The following is a 22,677-nucleotide window of genomic DNA, read 5'->3' on the forward strand; positions in this document are numbered from 1 at the left end:
CACGGAACTTGAAAGAAACAATTGGATTGGCGTGTTGGAGGAAGAAGCTGGATCTTCCCTGGAACGAATGTTAGCCCCACAAAGGTGGGGCAGTAGTTTGATTTGCTACAATGTCTTTTTGCAGTGTAGGGTGCAGGGTGCCTGGTGCAGGGTGCTCAGTGTTTGTGGAGGGGGTGGAGTGAGTGTTCAAGTGACCATAGATTCTTTTAAGAGGGTTGCTGTATTTAGGGAAGTGGTTCTGATAAGGTAATCCCCGTTTTCTTTGTGGATGGCCAGCAGGACTCAGATTAGCCTGTCCCAACCTGGGATGGCTGTCGTTAAGAGAGGAACTCTCCTGACCCGGTATGGTTTTCTCCAGCAGCAATCAGGAGCACAGACGGAGGCAGTAGGGTTGGTACTTGCTTGGGGTCTAGCAGGGATCATGGAGCAGGACCAAGGAGCAGGAGTGTCGAGTGGTGGCTCACAGATACTAAGGCTTGGGGCACTTGAGGAAGTGAGGGTGGAGGAGACAGTTTCTTGGAACCGGTCGGAAGAGCAGGTGATGACAGAGGGTGGGACAGAAGAAGGGAAAACATCAGTGGCTTGATTGGAACAGAATAGTTTGTGTATTTCTTTCTACTTTGTAGACTTGAAATTTCTTGTAAGAAAAACAAAAGCTCAAAGTAGAAGTTGTTTTGTTACCATCACTTAGTTTCAGTAATTACCTACCTGGTTTTAAATCTATACCTTTTCCACTTCCATTCATCACTGGTAAATTATCCTGAAGCAAATTCTAGACTTCATAATTTTCAACCATAAATATTTCACTTTGTATCTTTAAAACATAAGAATTCTATTTTTAAATGTAACCACAGTAACATAATTGTACCTTAAAAAGTTGACAGTACTGGGGCCCATGGGTGGCTTAGTCAGTGAAGTGTCCAACTCTTGTCTGACTGGATTTTGGCTCAGGTCATGATTTCAGGGTCTTGGGATAGAGGCCTATGTAAAGCTCCACGTGGGCGGGGAGTCTGCTTGAGGGTCTCCTTGTCCCTCTTCCTCTGCATACTCTCACATACAAATGCTCTCTCTTTAAAAAAAAAAAAAATTATAATACTACCTTAATGTCATCAAATATCACCAGTATTTCTGCATCCCTGATTGTCCTAAACAGTTTTTTAAATAGTTGACTTATTTTAAAGAAGAATCCACTCATTGCATTTCTTTTTAAGTTTATCTGTTAAGTTCCCCTCCCTTTTTTCCCCTTTGTTATTTATTAGTGAAGGAACTGTCTTTGTCCTTGTAGTTTTCCACATTCAGAATTTTGCTGGTTCCTCCCTGTGGTGGGGTTTAAAACCTTCTGTCTCTGTATGCCATCTAACCTACCAACTGGACATCGAGTTCCAGTCAGTAAGAATGCTTCACAGAGGGGCGCCTGGGTGGCTCAGTCGGTTAAGGGTCTGCCTTCGGCTCAGGTCATGGTCCCGGGTGTCCCTGCTCAGCGGGGAGCCTGCTTCTCCCTCCCCCACTTCCTGCTGTGTTCCCGCTCTGGTTGCCTCTCTCTGTCAAATAAATAAGTAAGTAAGATTTTAAAAAAAGAAGAAGAATACTTCACAGATGATAGCACGTGCTTTCAGGGGCTTGAGGTGTGTCTGGTTGTCTGTTTGTTGTGATGTTAGTGGCCGTTTATGGTGGCTGGTTGTCCAGGCCCACTCTTTCCTTAGAGATTTGCTATTTAGTGTGTCTTTGATCTCTGTAGGTGAGGAACAGTTTCAGCACCTGTTGCACGAAGTCTACAAAAGATCCGGGGAGAGCTCATGAGCGAGCAGTCGTCTCCCTATATAATTAACATAGGAAAACTTTTTTATCCTTATTTCACCAAGAGTACCAAGTAAGATCAAACTCAATAAATGTATTTATTTTGCTTGCCACATGTTACCCCTCTGGCAAGCTGCTCAGTACTGGGAAGTATGTATGGCTTCTTAGATTTTCCTTCATTACATTATGTGTGGGCTGGTTAAATGATAATCTGTGTTGTTTAAATTGTGGCAAAATACACATAACATGTAACATTAGTTTATTCATTTATTTTTATTTTTTATTTTTTAATATATTTTTTAAAGATTTTATTTATTTATTTGACAGAGAGAAATCACAAGTAGATGGAGAGGCAGGCAGAGAGAGAGAGAGGGAAGCAGGCTCCCTGCTGAGCAGAGAGCCTGATGCGTGACTCGATCCCAGGACCCTGAGATCATGACCTGAGCCGAAGGCAGCGGCTTAACCCACTGAGCCACCCAGGCGCCCCCATTTTTTAATATTTTTTTTTTTAAAGATTTTATTTATTTATTTGAGAGAGAGAGACAGTGAGAGAGAGCATGAGCGAGGAGAAGGTCAGAGAGCGAAGCAGACTCCCCATGGAGCTGGGAGCCCGATGTGGGACTCGATCCCGGGACTCCAGGATCACGCCCTGAGCCGAAGGCAGTCGTCCAACCAACTGCGCCACCCAGGCGTCCCCATTTTTTAATATTTTTGACAGACAGAGATCACAAGTAGGCAGAGAGGCGGGCAGAGAGAGAGGGGGAAGCAGAGAGACCGATGTGGGGCTGGATCCCAGGACTCTGGGATCATGACCTGAGCCGAGCGCAGAGGCTTTAACCCACTGAGCCACCCAGGCATCCTAGCTTATTCATTTTTTTTATAAGATTTTATTTGTTTAATTGAGAGTGATCATAAGTGGGAGGAGGGGCAGAGGGAGAGGCAGACTCCCCGCTGAGCAGGGAGCCCAGCGCAGGGCTGGATCCCAGCACCCAGGGATCCTGACCTGAGCCAAAGGCAGACCCGTAACCAACTGAGCCACCCATGTGCCCCATCTAATCCATTTTGAAGCATACAGTCCAACAGTGTTACACACATTCACACTGTTGTGCAACCAGTATGCAGAGCTCATTCTAATCTTGCAAAACTGAAACTCTGTACCCAGTAAGCAACTCTGCATCCCCTTTGCTTTTTATTTTTAATATGGTACAAGTATGCATTCATGTCAGTAAGTGTATTTATGCACTATTTTTGTTTAATGAGTTTTTTGAAAGGATAATAATCTTCGTGAAACAAAGTTGAAGTGGCCTGACTGCGGTTTTCAGTAAAAACAGCAGGTCACCCTGTTGTGCTCAGCCACCCATACCATGTCCTAGAAGTAACCACCTTTCCCAGTTTCTATTCACACTGTTTCGACTTACTGTTTAGTTTATGTACCCAGGCATCATTGTTCTTAGTTTTTTGCCAATATTAAAGCACTGAGATGAGTATTCTTACAGCTGAACTTGAAACACTTAACAAAAAATTTTAAGCACTTCAGTTATTTTAAGATACTCCCTGAAAGTAGTATTTCTGGGTCAAAGAACATACATTTTTTTAAGGTTTCATAAACCTTAAAACTTAAACTCAAATTCTATACAGAAGTGTTGTGCCATTTTTCTGTGCCAGCATCAGGAAGAATTATTGTAATAAATGAGTTTTAGGACCCTAGGAGCAAAATTAATTGTGCCTTTGTTTGCTGAAACTCACCCCTTAACCCCTCTTAACAGAAGTGATTGTTACTACCTTCTCTCTCTTCCTTCCCAAAAGGTTCTCTTAAATGTTTTTTTGGAGCTTTAAGAATGGAGATGACAGAAGTGACTGGTGTGTCGCTGAAACGTGGGTCTCATGCTGTCGAAGATAATGACTGTGTGGCCTCAGCTGAGGAGGCAAAGAGACAGAAGGTCTTGGATGGCGGTCTGACCACAGGTCAGGATGGGCTGGAGCATGTCTCTCCTCCCGGCGGTGTAGACGTGCCTGGACCGCCCACAGCTGTAAGTGCCAGAGAAGGTAGAAAGAATTCTGATGTGCAGGTGGAGGAAGAGGAAGAGGAGGAAGAAGATGGCCTTTCGGAGGAGGGTGAGGAGGAGGAGGAAGCTGAGAGTTTTGCAGACATGATGAAGCACGGCCTCACTGAACTTGACGTTGGCATCACCAAGTTTGTAAGTTCTCATCAGGGATTTTCAGGCATCTTGAAAGAAAGGTATGTTTTTATTTATGTGTCAAGTTATTTTCGTTCTGTTTGTTCTTTTCTTTTTTCTTTTTTTTTTTTTTTAAGATTTTATTTATTTTTATTTATTTGACAGAGATCACAAGTAGGCAGAGAGGCAGGCAGAGAGAGAGTGAGAGAGGGAAGCAGGCTCCCTGCTGAGCAGAGAGCCCGACGTGGGACTCGATCCCAGGACCCTGAGATCATGACCTGAGCCAAAGGCAGCGGCTTAACCCACTGAGCCACCCAGGCGCCCTGTTTGTTCTTTTCTTGAGGAAGAAACCAGCAAAAGGCTCTATTTCTTTTTCTTCTTCTTTTTTTTTTTTAAGATTTTATTTATTTATTTATTTGACAGACACAGCGAGAGAGGGAAAACAAGCAGGGGAATGGGAGAGGGAGAAGCAGGCTTTCCACAGGGCAGGGAGCCTGATGCGGGGCTTGATATCAGGACCTTGGGATCATGACCTGAGCCAAAGGCAGACGCCTAATGACTAAATCACCCAGGTGCCCTCTGTTTACTCTTCTCTTTAGCTTTCTATCCCCAAGAATTGTTTACTGATGGTCACAAAGGAATTGTTAGGGTACGGAGTCGACCACCCCTCAGTTAGAGAATACTCTCAATAATGCAAGTCACACAGCTAGGTTTATTTCCAGCTAGCTGAGGTCCAAGTATCTGCCCGACGCAGCGGGTTTCAACAAGGACCCTGAGCACTCAAAGCCAAGGGTTTATATATCATTTTCAAGGCACTTTATCATAGCTATAGACATATTTTGTGCCCCACTTTGACAGTTTAACTTTGTTTAACCTTTTGCCACCCAGCGTCACCCTGGAGCCATCCTGGCGGTTAAGTGAGATTTAGGTTTAGAAGAAATTTAACTTTATTTACATTTCCTTCTGCCTCAGCCTCCTTCGGTTTTCTGGTGGGGAGGGCGGCCTTAGGCCTTGAGGAACTGAGCCATTTGTCTCTGGAAATTGGGCCATTGAAGAGATAGCCTTTTTGCTGTAAATCACCAGGACCTTTGCAAACCAAGGGAGATTCCTGTCTTGCAGGATTGTGACCTCTGCAAGTTAAGTATTTGTTTTTCTTCAGCATTTGGTCCCTGTGGCGCCACCACCTAACCACCCTGGTGGTATATGATTAAGTTGTTTTTTCAGGTTTTAGCCACTTTCTCTCATCTCAAGTTACGTATGCCCTTGTGGGCTGGTTAGGCACCCTCAGTAAAATGGTTTCCAGGCCTTCAGGATGGCCATTTTTATGCTAACCCACTCTTACAGTGCAAGGTACCCGCTTTTGCTTTGCCAAGATGGCTGTACTTATGTCAGGGCTAGACTCAGAAGTGGGTACAGCCTTGTTTTTCTAGGCCTCCACACCTGGAGCTGGTTTCCGGGACTGGTTTTTAAGTCCCCTGGGGGAAGGGGAGCAGGGACAGTTTAAGGGTTAAACAACAAAGTTATTGTTTAACCTCAGTGGAAGCCTCTGGCTAAAATAAAAATATAAAATAGGTCCTTACAGAATGGGATGGAGAAGAGCTGCCTAAATAGGAAGATGAAGCCATTTAAAGATGAAATGAGTAAATAAAAATAATTTTTGTGGCATGCCTTGCTCATACATGAGTGAATGCTGTTTACTTTTTTAAAATACATTATTGTAAATTTTTTTTTAAGATTTTATTTATTTATTTGACAGAGAGAGATCACAAGTAGGCAGAGAGGCAGGCAGAGAGAGAGAGAGAGGAGGAAGCAGGCTCCCTGCTGAGCAGAGAGCCCAATGTGGGGCTCGATCCCAGGACCCTGAGATCATGACCTGAGCCGAAGGCAGCGGCTTAATCCACTGAGCCACCCAGGCGCCCTTAAAATACATTATTGTAAATGGTCTTAAGTTTTCTCTTGAATTGGTTTTCAAATCTTAAACTCAGCTCTTTCACCTAAATGTGCCACGTCTACAGTAGAAAGCAAGTGGATCTGGGTGTGAATCTCGTCCGGTCACTGTGTTTACTTAACTCAGAGCCTCAGTAGCCTTTTCCAGAAAATGGGTCCTAATACCACCTTGGGGTTTTTGAGAGGATTTTAAGTAATGTGTGTAGAGTATTTAGCATAAAAGTAAGCTTCAGGTTGGTTCATGGTAGACTCACAGGATTCCAATTTAATTAACTGTCCCATATTTTAGGATTCACTTTAGTATGGACTGTCTCTGTAATATTCCTATGCTTTGATTTATGCATTTCTCTGAAAAAATATTCTAGAAGTTCAGGGGGCCTTTACATTCCAATACAAAGCCAAGCCATGGCTTAGAATTCATTAAGAAACCAGAAGAAATAACTCCATGTGAATTTTGTACTGAAGATTGTTTTTTAAATCCCTGTTTCGTACAATGACAAGGCTTAATGTTAATAAATTTTCTCCTAAAATTACTAGGAAGCAAAATGTTAATGCTTTGAAAATTTGTGTTTACTTTTCATTAGGTACTCCGACTTCGTTGTTCATGAAATAGGAAAAGATGGACAGATCAGCCATTTGGATGACTTGTCCGTCCCAGTGGATGAGGAGGTAAGAGCAGCTCTCCAGCAAAAGTCACCTTCTGTATAAAATAGCATTTCCTGGAGATCCTGGAAATACAGATCTCTAACAGCTTTAAATTCTGTGTTTGACTCACTGGGAGTTTCATCATTATTTTCAAGGATCCTTCAGAAGATGTATTTACGGTTTTGACAGCTGAAGAAAAGCAGCGTTTAGAAGAACTCCAACTTTTTAAAAATAAGGAAACCAGTGTTGCCATCGAGGTAAATAGCACAAAAATGTATGGAAAAGTTTCTTTAGAGTTTTGAGTGCTTCTTTTTGGGTGAACATATCAAAGTGTCTATTAGAAAAATTACAGTAGTTTATAAAAGGATGGCCTTGCTCTATTTGATCTAAAAGAGCACTACACTAAAAATGTTTTTATTGGGGCTCCTGGATGGCTCAGTCACTTAAGCGTCTGCCTTAGGGCATGGGGCTCCCTGCTCAGCGGGGGAGTCTCCTCCCTCTCCCTCTGTCATTTCCCTCCTTGTGCTCTTTGGCTCTATCTCTCTGTCAAATAAATAAATAAATAAATAAAATTTTAAAAAAATGTTTCTGTCAGTGGCAGATAACCTGTATCCAGATAAACTATAACAAAAAAAAAGTTAATGTTTTTGTTGTAAGAATATTTTATACATGACCACAGATCAACAAAGAAAGGTATTGTTCGGAACCATAGAGTAACTTTACTGTCACATGGTGTCTGTAGCCAAAAGACTAGGACAGCCTGACAATCAGATGTGTGGCCTGCTAGGGAGGCCGTGGCCTTGGCTCTGCCTCCTGCAGCCTCTGGGTCTCAGGTGGGTTTTTAGAGGGAGAGGTGTTGGGGAAAGAGAAGGGAAATTTCTCTGCTCAACTTCAATCTGCTTCCACTGTGGAGAAAAAGGAGAGCTGAGCTACTAAATGCAATAGTGGATGCCTTTTTAAAAGCTTTTGTTATGAAAATTTTATTCTTCTCAGTTAGTGCTATCCAGTGGAATTATAATGCGTGCCATGTTTTTAATTTTAAACTTTCTAAAAACTTACAGAGGTGAAATTAGTTTTTATAGTATATTTTACTTACCCTAGTACATTTTAAAATATAATTTCAGGGCACCTAGGTGGCTTAGTCAGTTAAACATCTGACTCCTGATTTCGGCTTAGGTCATGGTCTCAGGGTCATTAGATCAAGCCCCACGCTGGGCTCTGCACTCAGCTGGGAGTCTGCTTGAGATTCTTCTCCCTCTCCCTCTGCCCTTTCCCCCACTCTTGCTCTCTCTGGAATAAATGAATAAATTTTAAAAAAATAATAAAAAATATGGGGCGCCTGGGTGGCTCAGTGGGTTAAGCCGCTGCCTTCGGCTCAGGTCATGATCTCAGGGTCCTGGGATCGAGTCCCGCATAGGGCTCTCTGCTCAGCAGGGAGCCTGCTTCCTCCTCTCTCTCTCTCCTGCCTCTCTGCCTACTTGTGATCTCTCTCTGCCAAATAAATAAATAAAATCTTTAAAAAAAAAAAAATAATAAAAAATAGAATAGTTCAGAAGGTAATCTATATACATATATATTTTTATTTACAAATGAGATGTTTTTACATTCTTTTCTCCCCCTGCTTAATCATCAGAATCTGGTGTTCTTTTATGCTGGTAACATAGCTCAGTTCAGAGTAGCCACATTCTGGGACTCTGTTGCCATCTGTAGCTCATGACTGCCGTATGGGATAGCGCAGCTCTAGGTGATACAAGATTTTAAAAGTCTTGTAGCATAAGATTTTTAGAATTTTAAGTTTATGTTAAATTCATTTTATACCATAGTTTAATGACCTACTTGATCAGGGGTCATCTGAAATCCCGGTTTCCATCACTCCCAGTTACAAGAGCTTACCATAACTTTTCAGAATTCATTATCTGCCCCCAACCCTTGGCTCTTCTTCCCATCCACCGAAGTGTCCCCAAAGTATGTATATTACAGTTTTAGGATTCATCAATTACTGAATTTACCAATGGACAAAATCTTGCAGTGCCAAAAAGAAAACAAAGAACTGTTTTGGGGAGCCGTCCGGGAGGGTGGCTTAGGTTTCTCTTGCTTGTACAGCACAGTGGCAGATCTCAACCCTGTAGTGTGTGTTTTCCTGCATGGACAGTAAAATTTACTGTCCTCTGAAAAGCTATAATCATAACATCTATGAAAGTTTTTACCTTTAAAGATAAAGCCTGGGCACATTTTCTTGTTTGTAAAATGAGGATGGCTTGCCAAATATTTGTGAAGTCTAACTGTGTGTTCAGTCATCTGTACAAAGAGTTTGATTCCAGCTCAGTGCTCAGTAAATACCAGATCTAGACTCATTCTTAATGTGAAAATGTCACATGTCTGTAATTAAAATGTAGTTTGTTTTCTTTTACATTTTTAATTTTACTAAAATACTACTAAGTTTAGCAAGTAGTTAGTGTATCCTGGTGTTTTTCAGCTTGCAGGTTGCAGTCCTTAGTGGATCATGGAATCAGTTCAGTAGAACTTAACCGACATCTGTGTGAATACAATACGATAAAACAGAAAATAACAGTGTATTTGTACACATAAAGGATAAATACTGTTTTTGTAAAAAAATTTTAGGTCTTTAGTAAGGCATATACACATACATACTTCTGGTGGTTGAATCCAGATATGAAATGTATTTCTTAGTGTGAGACTTTCTTTTTTTTTCTTTTTTTTTTTTTTTTTTAGTGTGAGACTTTCTTAATGTGAGACATTCAAAAATTGAACAACAGTTTGTTTTTTTTTAAGAGAGGGAACATGTGTACAGCAGGGGACAGGGGCAGAGAGAATCTTACGCAGACTCCACACCCAGTGCAGAGCTGGAGCCCGACGCGGGCTGGAGCCACGACCCTGAGAATCACGACCTGAGCCAAAATCGAGAGTCAGACACTCAACCTAGTGTGCCACCCAGGCGCCGCTGAACAATGGTTCTATCACTAATGATATCACTTTATCATTTTCTTAATGTTGATTTTATTTTTTATTGTGAACAAATGTTCTAGAACATCATTATAAAATAATTCATCTAATATAGGGTTCACTATGGGGCACTTGTAGATTGGAGCTTTCCAGGGAGTTGAGTGTGTGATCCCCCAAAGGCCCAGCTTGCCGACATCGCCGTCTGGGAGCCCCGAGTCCCTGAGCGGCAGTATCTGTGATGGGCGCCTCTGGAGTCTCACAGCCTGGATTTCACATCTGGCGCCGCCTTCCTCCAGCTGTGAGCTGGGACACATTCCTTCACTTCTGTCAGCTTTGTTTTCCTTCTCTCTGAGCAGGTGTAAGGATGGCATGGTGAGGAGATGATGGGGATTAAATAAGCCGACGACTGCGAAGTTCTTGGTACTGTGCCTGGCGGCGGTCATGCTCAGTAAACAGGCTCTTAAGATGAGCAGCATTACGGAGCTCTGGGAGATCCAGCAATCCTACCCACGGACTCTGTTACTTCTCACGGTTGATAACATGACGCGTGTTTTTACTAACTCATTAGTGTTATCTCCCTATTTGATGTTTGTTAAATCAGTAGTCGCGGTATTTCTGTTTTTAATAGGTTATTGAGGACACCAAAGAGAAAAGAACCGTCATCCATCAAGCGATTAAATCTCTGTTTCCAGGATTAGAGACAAAAACGGAGGACAGAGAGGGGAAGAAATATATTGTAGCCTACCATGCAGCTGGGAAAAAGGCTCTGGCAAGTAAGTGTGCGAATGACCTGGCATTTGTGCTGTCGGGGACCGTCCTGCTCCTCCTGCTCTTGCCCGTTCATGTTTCAGGACTACTTGGCTGGTGGGCAGGAGAGGATATTGGCCGTGTCACTCTTTCAGAGAAGGTGGATGATAGCTTTCACGTTCATAGAGCAGCCCTGTAGAATGTGTCTGGTGGGAGCACTGGGTCTCTTTTGGGAGTCACGATTTGCTATAGTTACAGTGGTGCCGAAGAGACAGTACTAGGAATTTGATACGTTCCCTGAGGAGCAGAATGGGCTCAGCAGTAATTCAAGAAGAAAATGGAAGGGTATTGCTCATTCCGTGCCTTAATGGAGAAAAGAAAGCTTTCAATGAACCCCAAATCCCAGTGGCATATTTTCTGCCAAGCCCCTATATTGGAAGGCCTGCTGCTTTCCAACTGTGAGTTTTTTCACTCATACAAAAAAAACCCATGGAATATACAGGAAAATACCCCTTTGCCCATGCTCATCTTTTGTTGTATATCATTCACTTGAAACAAGTCTAATATGTTTTCTATAGCCATGAAAATTTCTATATCCTTAAGAAAAAATAGGTCGTCTGCCAAATCAGCAGACAAAATTCTAATGAAAATGACAGTGGGGAAAAAGATATTTCCTCACCCTCGTCCCCTATCCTTGATGGCTTCTATTAGGGGAGAGTTATTTCTAGATATATTTGTCAGAGCAAAACTCGAAGGCTGCGTAACAAAAGACTGCTCACACTGTTGGTGCTTTGTCAGTCTTCTCTCAGGTTAATGCATGAGTCGGTGAAGCCTTAATTGTTTGTAACTATGAATCTAGAGAAATGAGGCCATTATAAGAAAAATGGACACAGAAATAAGGTTCAGCTGTGCCTGAAAAAAATAACATAGTTGGTTCAGTATGTCTGGGTAGTGACACAGAAATGAGAAATCTTGAGCAGGTAGGAGGAGAAGATGGACATTGGAGGCCACTTCTCAGTGGATGCTGCAAAGGAAGTGAGATGGTGTGTTCTGGAACAGCTGAGGGCATGGGTTGTTAATCACTCCTCGAGCCACATGCTGATGTCTTGCTTGCTGCACATTTCTTTGATGTCTGAGTCACAGTATAAAATGGTTCTCCAGCCAGGGCTGTTCAGGAGCATTAATCCCAATGGAAAGTGATTTGAGTGAATTTTTTTTTTGCCTTCTCCTGATTGGCAGATGGCTGGTTACTGTCCTGGATATAGAGAGGGTGCCATGGTGCACTCAGGCTCCTGTTCTCTCAAGGAGCCCAGGCTGAGCACGGCTGCTAGTGAACCGTTCCTTGTAGAGAGGCAGTCCCCATGTTGGGCAACAGCCCCCTTTTAAAGGCAAGGTCTTGATTCTGCTGAGTGTGGTCATGAGGAAGCAGGTTAGCAAAACCTGGATTGTTTTGACTGGCTGCTGCTTAGAAATTATCTTTTTTTCCTAGAGGATGCCTTTGTGACTTGCAGGGAGGGGTATTAGGGCATTTATTTGCACTGTCATGGTGGCCCTGAAAGTCTTCCCACCCTTTCCCCTCAAGTGAGTGGCACCAGATCTCTCACATTCTGTCTTTAGCCACATTCTCTATGCCTAAGCCATACCCATCTTCCTTTTTTTCCCAAATAAGAAGTTTCCTTAAGATTTTTTAGGTGAGATGCTGAGCTCTGTAGGACTTGAACCACCCTCCCTCTTTCCCTTGCACATCTTCAGTAAAATAGAAATTTCTCACTGGAGGAAGCATGAAGGCAGGTCAGATTGGATCGTCACCTGCATAGAGTTCTAAACCTCTTGAGCTTGAGTCGTTTTGGGGTTTGGTCAAAGTGGACTAGAGGTCTGAGCCATTCTCACCCTCCTCCTCATAGCCCCAGACAGACACTGGAGGGCCTGTGTTCATCTGTTGCAGATCCAACTCCCCACCAGTAAGAGTGCCTTAGTTAAAGACTGTTGGAAAAGTCGGGAGAGCTGGGATCCAGAGACCACCCTTCATGCCCCTGCAAATAGAGTCCAGTACCAATGATAACTTACCGTTTTGAGCTATCTTCACTAGCTTATGAATAAATTAGCTTTTAGAGCTTCATTGCATAAGCTAAGCTTATAGTGTTTTTAGCGCTCCTTTCCTACCATACCCTGATATTGTTACATGTGTTACTAAGCAGATTGGCAATATTCTCACCTAAACTTTGCTCAGCTAGAGCCATGCATCCTAAAACATAGACATCATGGTACCCAGACACCACAGATTACCAGCTGTTTTACCTCTGAAGCTATGTTGTTTGTGAATCCAGTCTGATAGACAGGGCACCTTGATTCACCTACCAAACCATGCCTAACGGTATTTTCTGAAAATATCATTTAATTATTATAAGCCATGTAGTCAGGTAAACTAATATGTATTTTCAGATAGATCATATATTCTAAATGCCTCTAAGAACATCTTTTTTAAAAGGCTTAAGTAAAAAATAAGGAAAAAAATCTGCCACATGATATGTAGAGGTTCCTGCATACTTTCTGAAAGGAATGGATCCCAGCAGGGATACCTACCCAGATAAAGGAATCCACAGAGACTCCAGAGAAAGGGCCAGACATAAAAAGGAAACTCTGGGAGAGGCTGGTATTGTGGAATCCGCAGGAAGAGGGAATGCCAATAACTAAAGTGATTAGCAGTGGAAAATACTACAGATGGGTCCAGCAAGAGAAGAACTCTGAAATCAATCTGTCAGTTTATAGCCACATCGATATCATTGGGGTGTTTGCTGTAGAAGCTCCAGTAGAATAGGATTGGGAACCGGTTGACACCGTAGGCTGAGCTGGAAGACACCAGTACGGAATGCTGTTTGAAATAAGCTGTAAAGAGGGGCGCTGCTGGCTCATTCGGAGGTGTGTGTGGCTCTTGATTTCGCAGGCGTGAGTTTGAGCCCCACCTGGGGTGTAGAGATTACTTGACTAAATAAATTTTTTAAAAAAAGCCATGAAGAGAAGGAGAAAGGAAGGCAGCATGGTGGAGAGGGATACAAGTTTTACTTTTAAAGTGGAAGGGTCCTGGGCATCGTGATCTCCTGAAGGGAAAGAGCCAGTGCAGAGGGTGGGCAGAAATTCTGGGAAGAGAGTGATAGCGGGTGGGACAGGATACTGAGGCAGCTGGAAGGTCAGTGTACAGCGATGCAGTCCTGGAAATGGCCTTGAATAAGGAAAGAATGTTCTGCATGCTACACCATCATGTCATCTTTCTAGAGCTACATTTTTCCTTCCTTATTCATGAGGATCTCTGTGCTCCATACCTGACCCTTCCCGAATGTGGTTTCTTTTTCTCTCTGGTTCCTATTTCTACTGAACTGGCACTGCCCTATCAGACCATCAGAAGGTTGCTTTCTGTGATCTCAGCCTGAGAATTCTTTGCATTTTATCTTTTAAAACAGGGTGTCTCAAAAAAGTCTGAAAGTCATTTTTAATTCTCTTAAATTACAAAGCTACATAATGCTCCTTAGCATTCCAAGGATTTGGAGTTTTAGAAAGTCCCATTCACCCAGAATAAGTTGAGTCTTGCTGATTTTTCCATTATTCAAAATATTCCCGGTTAATTAATGCATATGCTTACTATTTTGTATACTGAGTGTGCCTAGAAAAAGAACCCTCGTATGTTAGTGACAGAGGAGATAATGGTATGCATGAGCAGTGCTTGGATTTGCTAATAAAAGATGCATGCTTGTGAGCCAAAACTCATGCTCGGTTGTCATGGTTTCTCTTAGGCATTAAGTTTTTTAGCCTTGTAGCCTCATTCATTTCTCGCCATTATAGTTGATTGGGAAGGGGAAGGGGTCCTGAGGGGGTCATTAAGGATGCATACAGTTCCACTACAGCATTTGTGATCACAAGGTTTTTTCGACTTTGTATTATGGATATTTTCAAACAAGCACAGAGTGTGGTATATATTGAACCACTGTGGACCCACCAACCACCTTCAAGATTGTTTACATTCTGTTGTTTTTGATTGATCTTTTCCTCCTCCTCATTTTTCTTGTGGAGTGTTCTAAAGAAAATTCTCTGCAGCACTTCATTTCACTCATAAATACTTCAGTGTGTATTTAGCAGCTAAGGAGTAAAACCCCAAACCATTATCACATCCTACATAATGAACAATAATTTATTAATATCCAGTAGCCAGTGCACATTCAGTTTTTCCCCCAATCGTCTCAAATACGTCTTTTACAATAGATGACTTGTCAGGCAATGATACAAAAAAGGTCTGAACATTGCATTAAATAGAAGTCTCTAAAATCATCTTAAATCCCTTCAAATTTATCATTTCAGGAGCTGTTTTCTGTAAGGATTTCTCAAATCTTTATCGAATAAAAACATCTTTATAACTCAATGCCAGAAACTCATAAAGCGCAGAAAAAGACAAAGCTAAACAATAATTACATGCAGTGTCACCACCCAAAGATAATCACAAGTAGCACTTTGTGAAAACGAATCTCTAGATGGGGCAGCATTTTGCATTAGGTCTTTTTTTTTTTTTTTTTTAAGCTTTTATTTAAATTCCAGTTAACATGCCTTGTAACACTAGTGTTGGGTAGACAACACACTGTATTCATTCGTAAACCTTACGCTGCGTCCCTTGGGTACGGACAGTGCAGCTCTGAGGATGAACAGACCTGCCCTTGTGAGGAGGCTGAGACAGGGAGGCTGGTACCTATAGGTGAGTTTTCTCCTCATTCACTGTTTGCCTCTGTGACATTCCATTGTTAACGTCTGAATGGCTGTTAACCCACCACATAACTACCAGGTACTGTAGCAGTTCTTGGTAGGAAATTTCCATGCGATCATTTGCATGTTCACCTCTAAAGCACTTTAATATTATTACGAATTAAACATTGCTCTCTTGTGCTCTTTATGCTGTGCATTTGGACAGAGGTCAGAACTGCAGCAGGTAAGAGCAGTTGGTGTTTCATGTAGAGAAAATGAAATGCCAATGATTTTTCTCCCAAGTGCTAAGTAGAAGACAGTTTTGGTTAACTGGTGAGCTGGATGGAAAGCCAAAAATAATACTGTTATTCATAATTTTCTGAGGATGAGTTGCGAGGAATTCCCACGAAGAGCCAAAGAAATACTTGTAATATTTTTGTTGTCCAAGACAGAAGAGACTTACCTTCACATTTATCAGAAAGGGAAAGCAATTCGCTGAGCATGCAAGCTGTGGCGGTTTTGCAAGATGATCCATTGATTCATTTGTTGTTTACGTTGTAGCGTAAATCACTAACGTACCAGAGTGCTTTTTGCCTTGACAAAGCGGAATGTACCAGCAACTTCAGTACTAGAAGTTTCTTATATCTCTGAAGAGGACAGATTCACGAGTTCATCCTAAAGGATTATTTTTAGGGACAAAGACAAAGGAACATTTTTAGAAGAAGACTCTAAGGATTGTATGAAATACTTTTTCCACAGTTTTTCTTTCACCAAGTTGTAGAAATCAAGTGAATTAGATGTGTGCAGATGACATTTGCTGCTGTGTGTTGCTCAAGATGCAGGAACATCATTGTATAGCATCTGGAAGTGGGGTTGTGGCTTACCTGTTTTTCCCAAACTGTGTTGATTTTTCACAATCAGAGTTTAAATCCTAGTATTTTAAAAATACATCTCTGATGATAGTACATTTAAAAGAAAATTTTTAAATGTTTTCCAAAGCCTGGACATATTGGTCACTTTTCAGAAAGTTGAATAATCTAACTGTAGTTCAGAAGTTCACATTGAAAGTTAACATTTAACCTGGCTTAATTTTTAGAGTTTCCTTTTCCCCAAGAATCATGACCATTACGTTTTGAACGCTAGCCATGCTCTCTGCCAGGGAAGCGTTTGTAAACCACCTAGGATTAACTCAACTTTTGTGAAGGAAGTGGCTTTTGGAAAGCTTGAACGTGTCACTGAGGCAACTCCTCACAAGCTTTGTCCCCATACTTGCTGAGGCAAGTATGTGTGAACTCCTGGCTTGGGATATGAGGCAGGGCGTGTAGATTCCAAGGGGAGTTCTCTTTCCTTCTGGACCATGTGTGTTCCAGAAAGCCAGTTACCCACCAAGAAGATACACGCTTGTGTGAAGTAAACACCACTAGGGAGTGGGGACCCCTGTGTGTGAGGAGTTGCTCTGTGTGAGGATGGCTGGTTAGTCGTACTCATTTGTCACACAACCTGCCTTTCAGCTTTTGATTGTGAATGTGGACAGATCATGTGGAGTCTCCAGTAACAGGAAGTGTCATACCTGTAGTCCACACAGCTGTGACCACTTAACCTGTATTTCTTGTCAGACTAGATCGGATTTCTCACTCAGGTTCTCTAGCAAAAAATGAGCTTGTAGGTTTCATAAGCTAAAGCTTATGTTTAGAGCACTTTTGTTATGGTCTGTGTAACATTTAATTTTTTTTGTTTTTAAGATCCAAGAAAACATTCTTGGCCAAAATCTAGGGGAAGTTACTGCCACTTTGTACTGTACAAGGAAAACAAAGACACCATGGATGCTATTAATGTGCTGTCCAAATACTTACGGTTAGTATCTTGTTCTTGTGCAGACACAAAATGACAACACGGGAATTTATTTTCCTCTTTCAGTGCTAATGAAAAACAAGTGGGAAAATAAGCAAAAAGATAGCAAGTGTGCCCTCCAGTTACGGTTTCCTTAAGCAGTAGGTGAATTATTTATTTATTTATTTTTAACCTTCGTGCATACTGCTAGTGACTCAAGATGGAAATTCTGTAAGTAAATAGTTATCATAGTAGCCCATCCAGTTGAAAATAAAAAGTAACTTGCTTCCTGGAAAGCCTACACTTTGATGTGTTTGCAGGGGTTTGCTTAACTAGAGCGTAAACTCTTTAATTCTTGGAGATGGACTTGATCGGACGCTTGAGACCAGTTGGATTTCCTCCTGGGAATGCAGATAGAGCAGGTTTGAGTCTCCGAGGATCAGCCAGGAGCCGAAGAATTGTTTTTCAGTTGTGGATACAGGCACCGCAGCCAGTCTGTGTGCACGGGAAGTTTACACATTTAACCCGGTTTAAACATGGTACACAGTGTGTCAGTCCACTGGGGCCACCATACCAAACTGTCACAGACTGTGGGGCTTCAGTAATAGCTCAGGAGACTGGGGGTCCCAGGATCAAGGTGTTGGCAGGTTTGGTTTTTTTTCTTGAGGCCTCTCCGTGGCTTATAGATGGCCACCTTCTCTGTGTGTGTGTCCCAGAGTCTGTCCAGATTTTCTCTTCCTGCTGGAACAGATTGGATAAGGGCCCCCCAGCCGCCTCATTCTAACCGAACCACCTCTTTAAAGGCCCTGGCAGCTCCATTCTCAGGTACTGGGGGTCAGGGCCAGTAAGTCCGTATGCTAGCCAGGAGGGTGCAGTACCCTACAAGGGACATTATTTTACTCCTGTTGCTGGCTCTCTGGGAGAGAGTCGGTGGGGCCTGTCTGTCCCTGAGCCTGCGAGGATACTTCCTCTGTATTGCGGAGGGACTTCCTCTGACATGGGCAGTTGGAGCGCGCTAAGAATTCAAGCAGCTTGTCCTGTCCTTTTCCTTTTCACGTGGAGCAGTTTCTATAAAATACTTCATTGTTAACTAGCTTAGTTACATTTTCATATCACAACTATTCAGATCCCTATTATAGTGTTTAGCTTTTTTATGCAAAGAAATACCATGAATTTATGGAAACTTTGTATTATTAACTTTTTAAAAACTGAAGATAATAAAATTTTCAGAGTGGTGTGTTACGTATCTAGAATGAATTCTTTACCTTCACTGCCATGTCATCCAAAGAAAGGCCTGCGGTCGATAGGAAGTACATTGTTTCCTTTTGGTGACTGGCTAGCAAAGTCTTCCAATGGCATGTTTTTTCATTCATAGCCACAAACATTCTAAGTCAAGCCCTGCTAAGAAGGTTGCTGTCCAGGCATCATTTACTATTTCCTGGGTATATTTTATTTTTTAATTTTTTTATTTTTTAAAGATGTATTTGTTTATTTGACAGAGAGAGAGAGATGACAAGTAGGCAGAGGAGAGGCAGGCAGAGAGGAGGGGGGAAGCAGGCTTCCGGCCGAGCAGAGAGCCTGATGCAGGGCTCGGTCCCAGGTCCCTGAGATCATGACCTGAGCCGAAGGCAGAGGCTTATTACCCCCTGAGCCACCCAGCTCCCCCACCCCCCCAGGTACATTTTAAAATCAAGTTTCTCCTTACTCTTCTATTCTGGTACCATTTTATTTACTTTTTGTCTTAAATCATGAGAAATACGATTTTCTAATGATGTGCAACTTCGTATGGTTTTGTTTTTGTCTTACCAGAGTCAAACCAAACATATTCTCCTACATGGGAACCAAAGATAAAAGGGCCATAACCGTTCAAGAGATTGCTGTTCTCAAGTAAGTACCAAGTACATGTCAGGATTCATTCTCCAAAAACCCTGGTGTCACCGTCCTCAAATTCACTGTGAGGAGGTTTCTCTCTTCTTTTTCTTTTCTTTTCTTTTCTTTTTTGAGAGATTTGAGAGCGAGAGAGAAAGCATAGGGAGAAGGGAAGAGAGGGAGAGGGAAAGCAGGCTCCACACTGAGCACAAGCCTGATGCATGGCTTGACCTCACCACCTGAGATCATGACCTGAACTGAAATCAAGAGTCAGACGCTTAACCGACTGAGCCACCCAAGCGCCCCTCTCTCTTCTTTCTCTAAATGGTGCCTCTGCCTATTCGAAAAATCAGTTTTATTCTTTTTTTCTTCTTACTTCTCTGTATTTCCTAATGTTTTTAGGAGCATACAGGTATTGTTTGTGTGATTTTTAAAGGTAGAGTCAAGAGAATAAGTGGTAGAGTCAAGAGAATAAGTGGTAGAGTCAAGAGAATAAGTGCTTCTTTCTTTCCATCCTTTTTTGTTCATTCATTATTAAATATAAGTTACTTAAAATTTAACTACAAAACAGTGAATCTTTTGTTACACACTGGGGATATACAGATGAAAAGATGGTCTGTGCATTTAAAGCAATTACAATTTATTTTTTTTTTTTTAAAGATTTTATTTATTTATTTGACAGAGAGAGATCACAGGTAGGCAGAGAGGCAGGCAGAGAGAGAGAGGAGGAAGCAGGCTCCCTGCTGAGCAGAGAGCCTGATGCGGGACTCGATCCCAGGACCCTGAGATCATGACCTGAGCCGAAGGCAGTGGCTTAACCCACTGAGCCACCCAGGCGCCCCTAAAGCAATTACAATTTAATGGAGCAGACAGACAAGTAAATCAGAGCTTATCACACAGTGAGATAAATGTGGAGGTATTAGGGTAGGCCAGTTTCACTGAAAACGGGATGCTCTAATTTTAATCTAATCAGGGCATGTCCGCCTTCACCAGTGACATTTTGGAATGGATAATTCTTTGTTGTGGGGGCGTCCTGTACATTGTAGGGCATTTAGTGGCAGCCATGGGCTCTACCCATTGGAAGTCAGCAGCTTCCTCCCACCCTGCCCCCCACCCTTCAGTTGTGACAACCAAAAATGCCTCTAGACTTTGCCAAATGTCCCTTGAAAGGGCAGAGTCACCTGGGGTTGAGAACCACTGGTCTAGATTCTGGAAGGATGAGTAGGAGTTTTCTGGGGCTGCAGAGGGTCTAGGGTTGCTTGTTTGAACCGAGAAAATACCTTGTGAAAGGACACTGGAAAGGAGTTGGGGAGCACTGCACATTTGGTACTTGGCAGGTGACTTTAGTCTTCTGGGAGCTAGTGAGAAATCAGGGTCCTCGGACCCTGCAGGCCGTGGTGAGGATCTTGGACTTGGCCATGATCTAAACGGAGGGCATTGTGTGGAGAGGCAGGAGTAAGGAAGGGTTGGTTGTGACTGGAGCAGGTAGGTGACCCTGGAGATCGCGGCTGTTGCTCAGTCCTGGGGCTCTGAACCCAGCCAGTTGAGTGAAAGGAAGGGGAGAAGATGAATTTATACCCTTGTGAAGTCAGACAGACAGACACACACACACACACACATACACTGAGTTTATAGCCATGTGAAGTCAGACACACGCACACACACCATCACTGCCTCCACCCTGAGGTAAGGAATGGTGGGAAGGAGAAAGAAAGGGGCAGGAGGAAACTTCTGAGGGTTATGCGTGTGTTCATTATCTTGAATGTGGTAATGGTTTCATGGGCTTAGTGGTAAATCTTGTACATTTTGAATATGTACAGTTTACCACATGTTAATTATATTGTAATGATCAATGAAGTCATCTGTGCTTGCTGTCCCCACCTAAATATGTATTTATTTGTAACTCTCTTATTTTTTCTTAAAGAATTTGAGGCGACCTCTCCTCTTTATCCCACGATCCCCTATAGTGTGCTGCTTTCCCGCGACTATTCTGATTCACATGAAATGGTGTCGGGTTTAAGCATCTGGTTGCATCCTAATGGTTTTGCAGCCCTTTTCCTCCTTGACCTCAAGAGGGAGGTGTGATGTGGTCATGAAAAAGCAAAGTAAGAACATCTCTCCGTGACTCCACTAAGGTTTGTGGGAATCTTGACGTGTTTGAAAGAGCAGCAGGAGACACCTAAAAGTGTTCATATTTGGTGGCCTGCTCTTTTTCGTCCTGTGATGCAGAATGTGGAGTCATCTGCTGAGAGTGCAGGGGGCAGGATTGGGGGAGAGAAATTGAAGAGTGGGAAGATTTGAAACTGCCTCTGCCGGTAGTGGGGGCCACTGGGCTAGCCAGAAACACTGAAGGGTTAGAGGGAGCAGCAGTGGCTCGCGGACTCTGGTATTTCTGTCTTCTTTATCTAAACTATCATTTAGTCAACTCCTATGCTATCCGGCTGGTTCTGCAAATTTTTTCACCAAAATTAAAAAATAAGTTAGAAAAAATCATAATAGGGGCACCTGGTGGTTCAGTGGGTTGGGCTTCTGCCTTCAGCTCAGGCCCTGGTCCCCTCCTGCATCAAGCCTTGCATCGGGCTCTCTGCTCAGCAGGGAGCCTGCTCCCCCACCCCACTCTGCCTTCTTCTCTGCCTACTTGTGATCTCTCTCTCTCTCTGTGTCAAATAAATAATTTTTTAAAAGATTTTATTTATTTATTTGACAGAGATCACAAGTAGGCAGAGAGAGAGAGAGAGGAGGAAGCAGGCTCCCCACTGAGCAGAGAGCCCGATGCAGGGCTTGATCCCAGGACCCTGGGATCATGACCTGAGCCGAAGGCAGAGGCTTAACCCACTGAGCCACCCAGGCGCCCCCCCACAAAAAATCATAATAAGTTCACAAGCGACTGGCTGGCTTAGTCAGTAGAGTGTGTGACTCTTGATCGCTGGGTTGTGAGTTCGAGCCTCGTGCTGGTTGTGGAGATTACTTAAAAATAATATCTTTAAAAAATTAAGTTAGTTAGTTGTTTTATTTTCCTTCCAGAAGGAACGAGGTGGAAGATGAAAGTTCTGCCATAATTGTACTCCTTCTGAGATTGCCTTGTTCACAGCTAGGTGTGTTTTTTGTGGGGGACTCTTTTTTTCCCTGTGAACCAAAATATTTATATAAGATGTGTTCTTGTGAACAGTAAATGATGTACCTCTTTCCCTTTTAGTACATAGCAAAAGATATGTAAAATATGGCAAACCCTAATTTCTGATGTTGACATTGTTTCCCATTTCTTGCTATTATAAGCAATTCCATGAGAGACCTATTGGTAGCTAAATCTTGGCACACATCTGTGAAAACTTCATTAAGATAAACTTAGCAGAGAAGGGCGCCTAGGTGGCTCAGTGGGTTAAGCATCTGCCTACAGCTCAGGTCATGATCATGGGGTACTGGGATGGAGCCCTGTGTCAGGCTCCCTACTCAGTAGAAAGTCTTCTTCTCCCTCTCCCTGCTGCTCCCCCTGCTTGTGCGCTTTCTCTCTCTAAAATAAAGAAATAAAATCTTAAAGAAACAAAACAATACAAAAAAAACTTAGTAGCAGAATTCTGACTTAAATGTGAAACTCTACAGTTTCTTTTCTTTTCTTTTTTTTTTTTTAAGATTTTATTTATTTATTGGACAGACAGAGATCACAAGTAGGCAGAGAGGGGGGCAGAGAGAAAGGTAGGGAAGCAGGCTCCCTGCCAAGCAGAGAGCCCAATGGGGGGCTCGATCCCAGGACCCTGGGATCTTGACCTGAGCTGAAAGCAGAGGCTTTAACCCACTGAGCCACCCAGGCGCCCCTCTACGGTTTCTTTTGACGGCAAAGCCTAATTGCCCTGAGGAAAGGTAGTACCATTTACACCTTTATTCTGCTTCTCCAGAATCCTCCCTAACACCTGTTATGGATTTCTGGGTTTTTTTTTAATCCTTTACTAATCTGAGGGTCAAAAAATGGCATCTCATT

The 22,677-nt window shown here is 42.6% G+C and overlaps 1 protein-coding gene across 3 annotated transcripts in view; it reads left to right on the forward strand.

Moving 5' to 3' along the window:
- Positions 1 to 22,677, forward strand: part of PUS7 (pseudouridine synthase 7) — a 57,586-nt gene that overhangs the window by 4,789 nt on the left and 30,120 nt on the right. For 2 of the 3 annotated variants that reach the window (XM_044245838.1, XM_044245840.1), the window contains exons 2-8: positions 3,604 to 4,036; positions 6,506 to 6,590; positions 6,722 to 6,823; positions 10,159 to 10,303; positions 15,229 to 15,246; positions 16,745 to 16,856; positions 18,642 to 18,719. In XM_044245838.1, the coding sequence (XP_044101773.1) occupies positions 3,604 to 4,036; positions 6,506 to 6,590; positions 6,722 to 6,823; positions 10,159 to 10,303; positions 15,229 to 15,246; positions 16,745 to 16,856; positions 18,642 to 18,719 (973 nt within the window). The remainder of the gene's footprint in view (positions 1 to 3,603; positions 4,037 to 6,505; positions 6,591 to 6,721; positions 6,824 to 10,158; positions 10,304 to 15,228; positions 15,247 to 16,744; positions 16,857 to 18,641; positions 18,720 to 22,677) is intronic. The other variant, XM_044245839.1, reaches the window with a different exon arrangement.

Source organism: Neovison vison, chromosome 4 (assembly GCF_020171115.1).
Source record: "Neovison vison isolate M4711 chromosome 4, ASM_NN_V1, whole genome shotgun sequence".
In the NCBI taxonomy this organism is placed as follows: Eukaryota; Metazoa; Chordata; class Mammalia; order Carnivora; family Mustelidae; genus Neogale; species Neogale vison.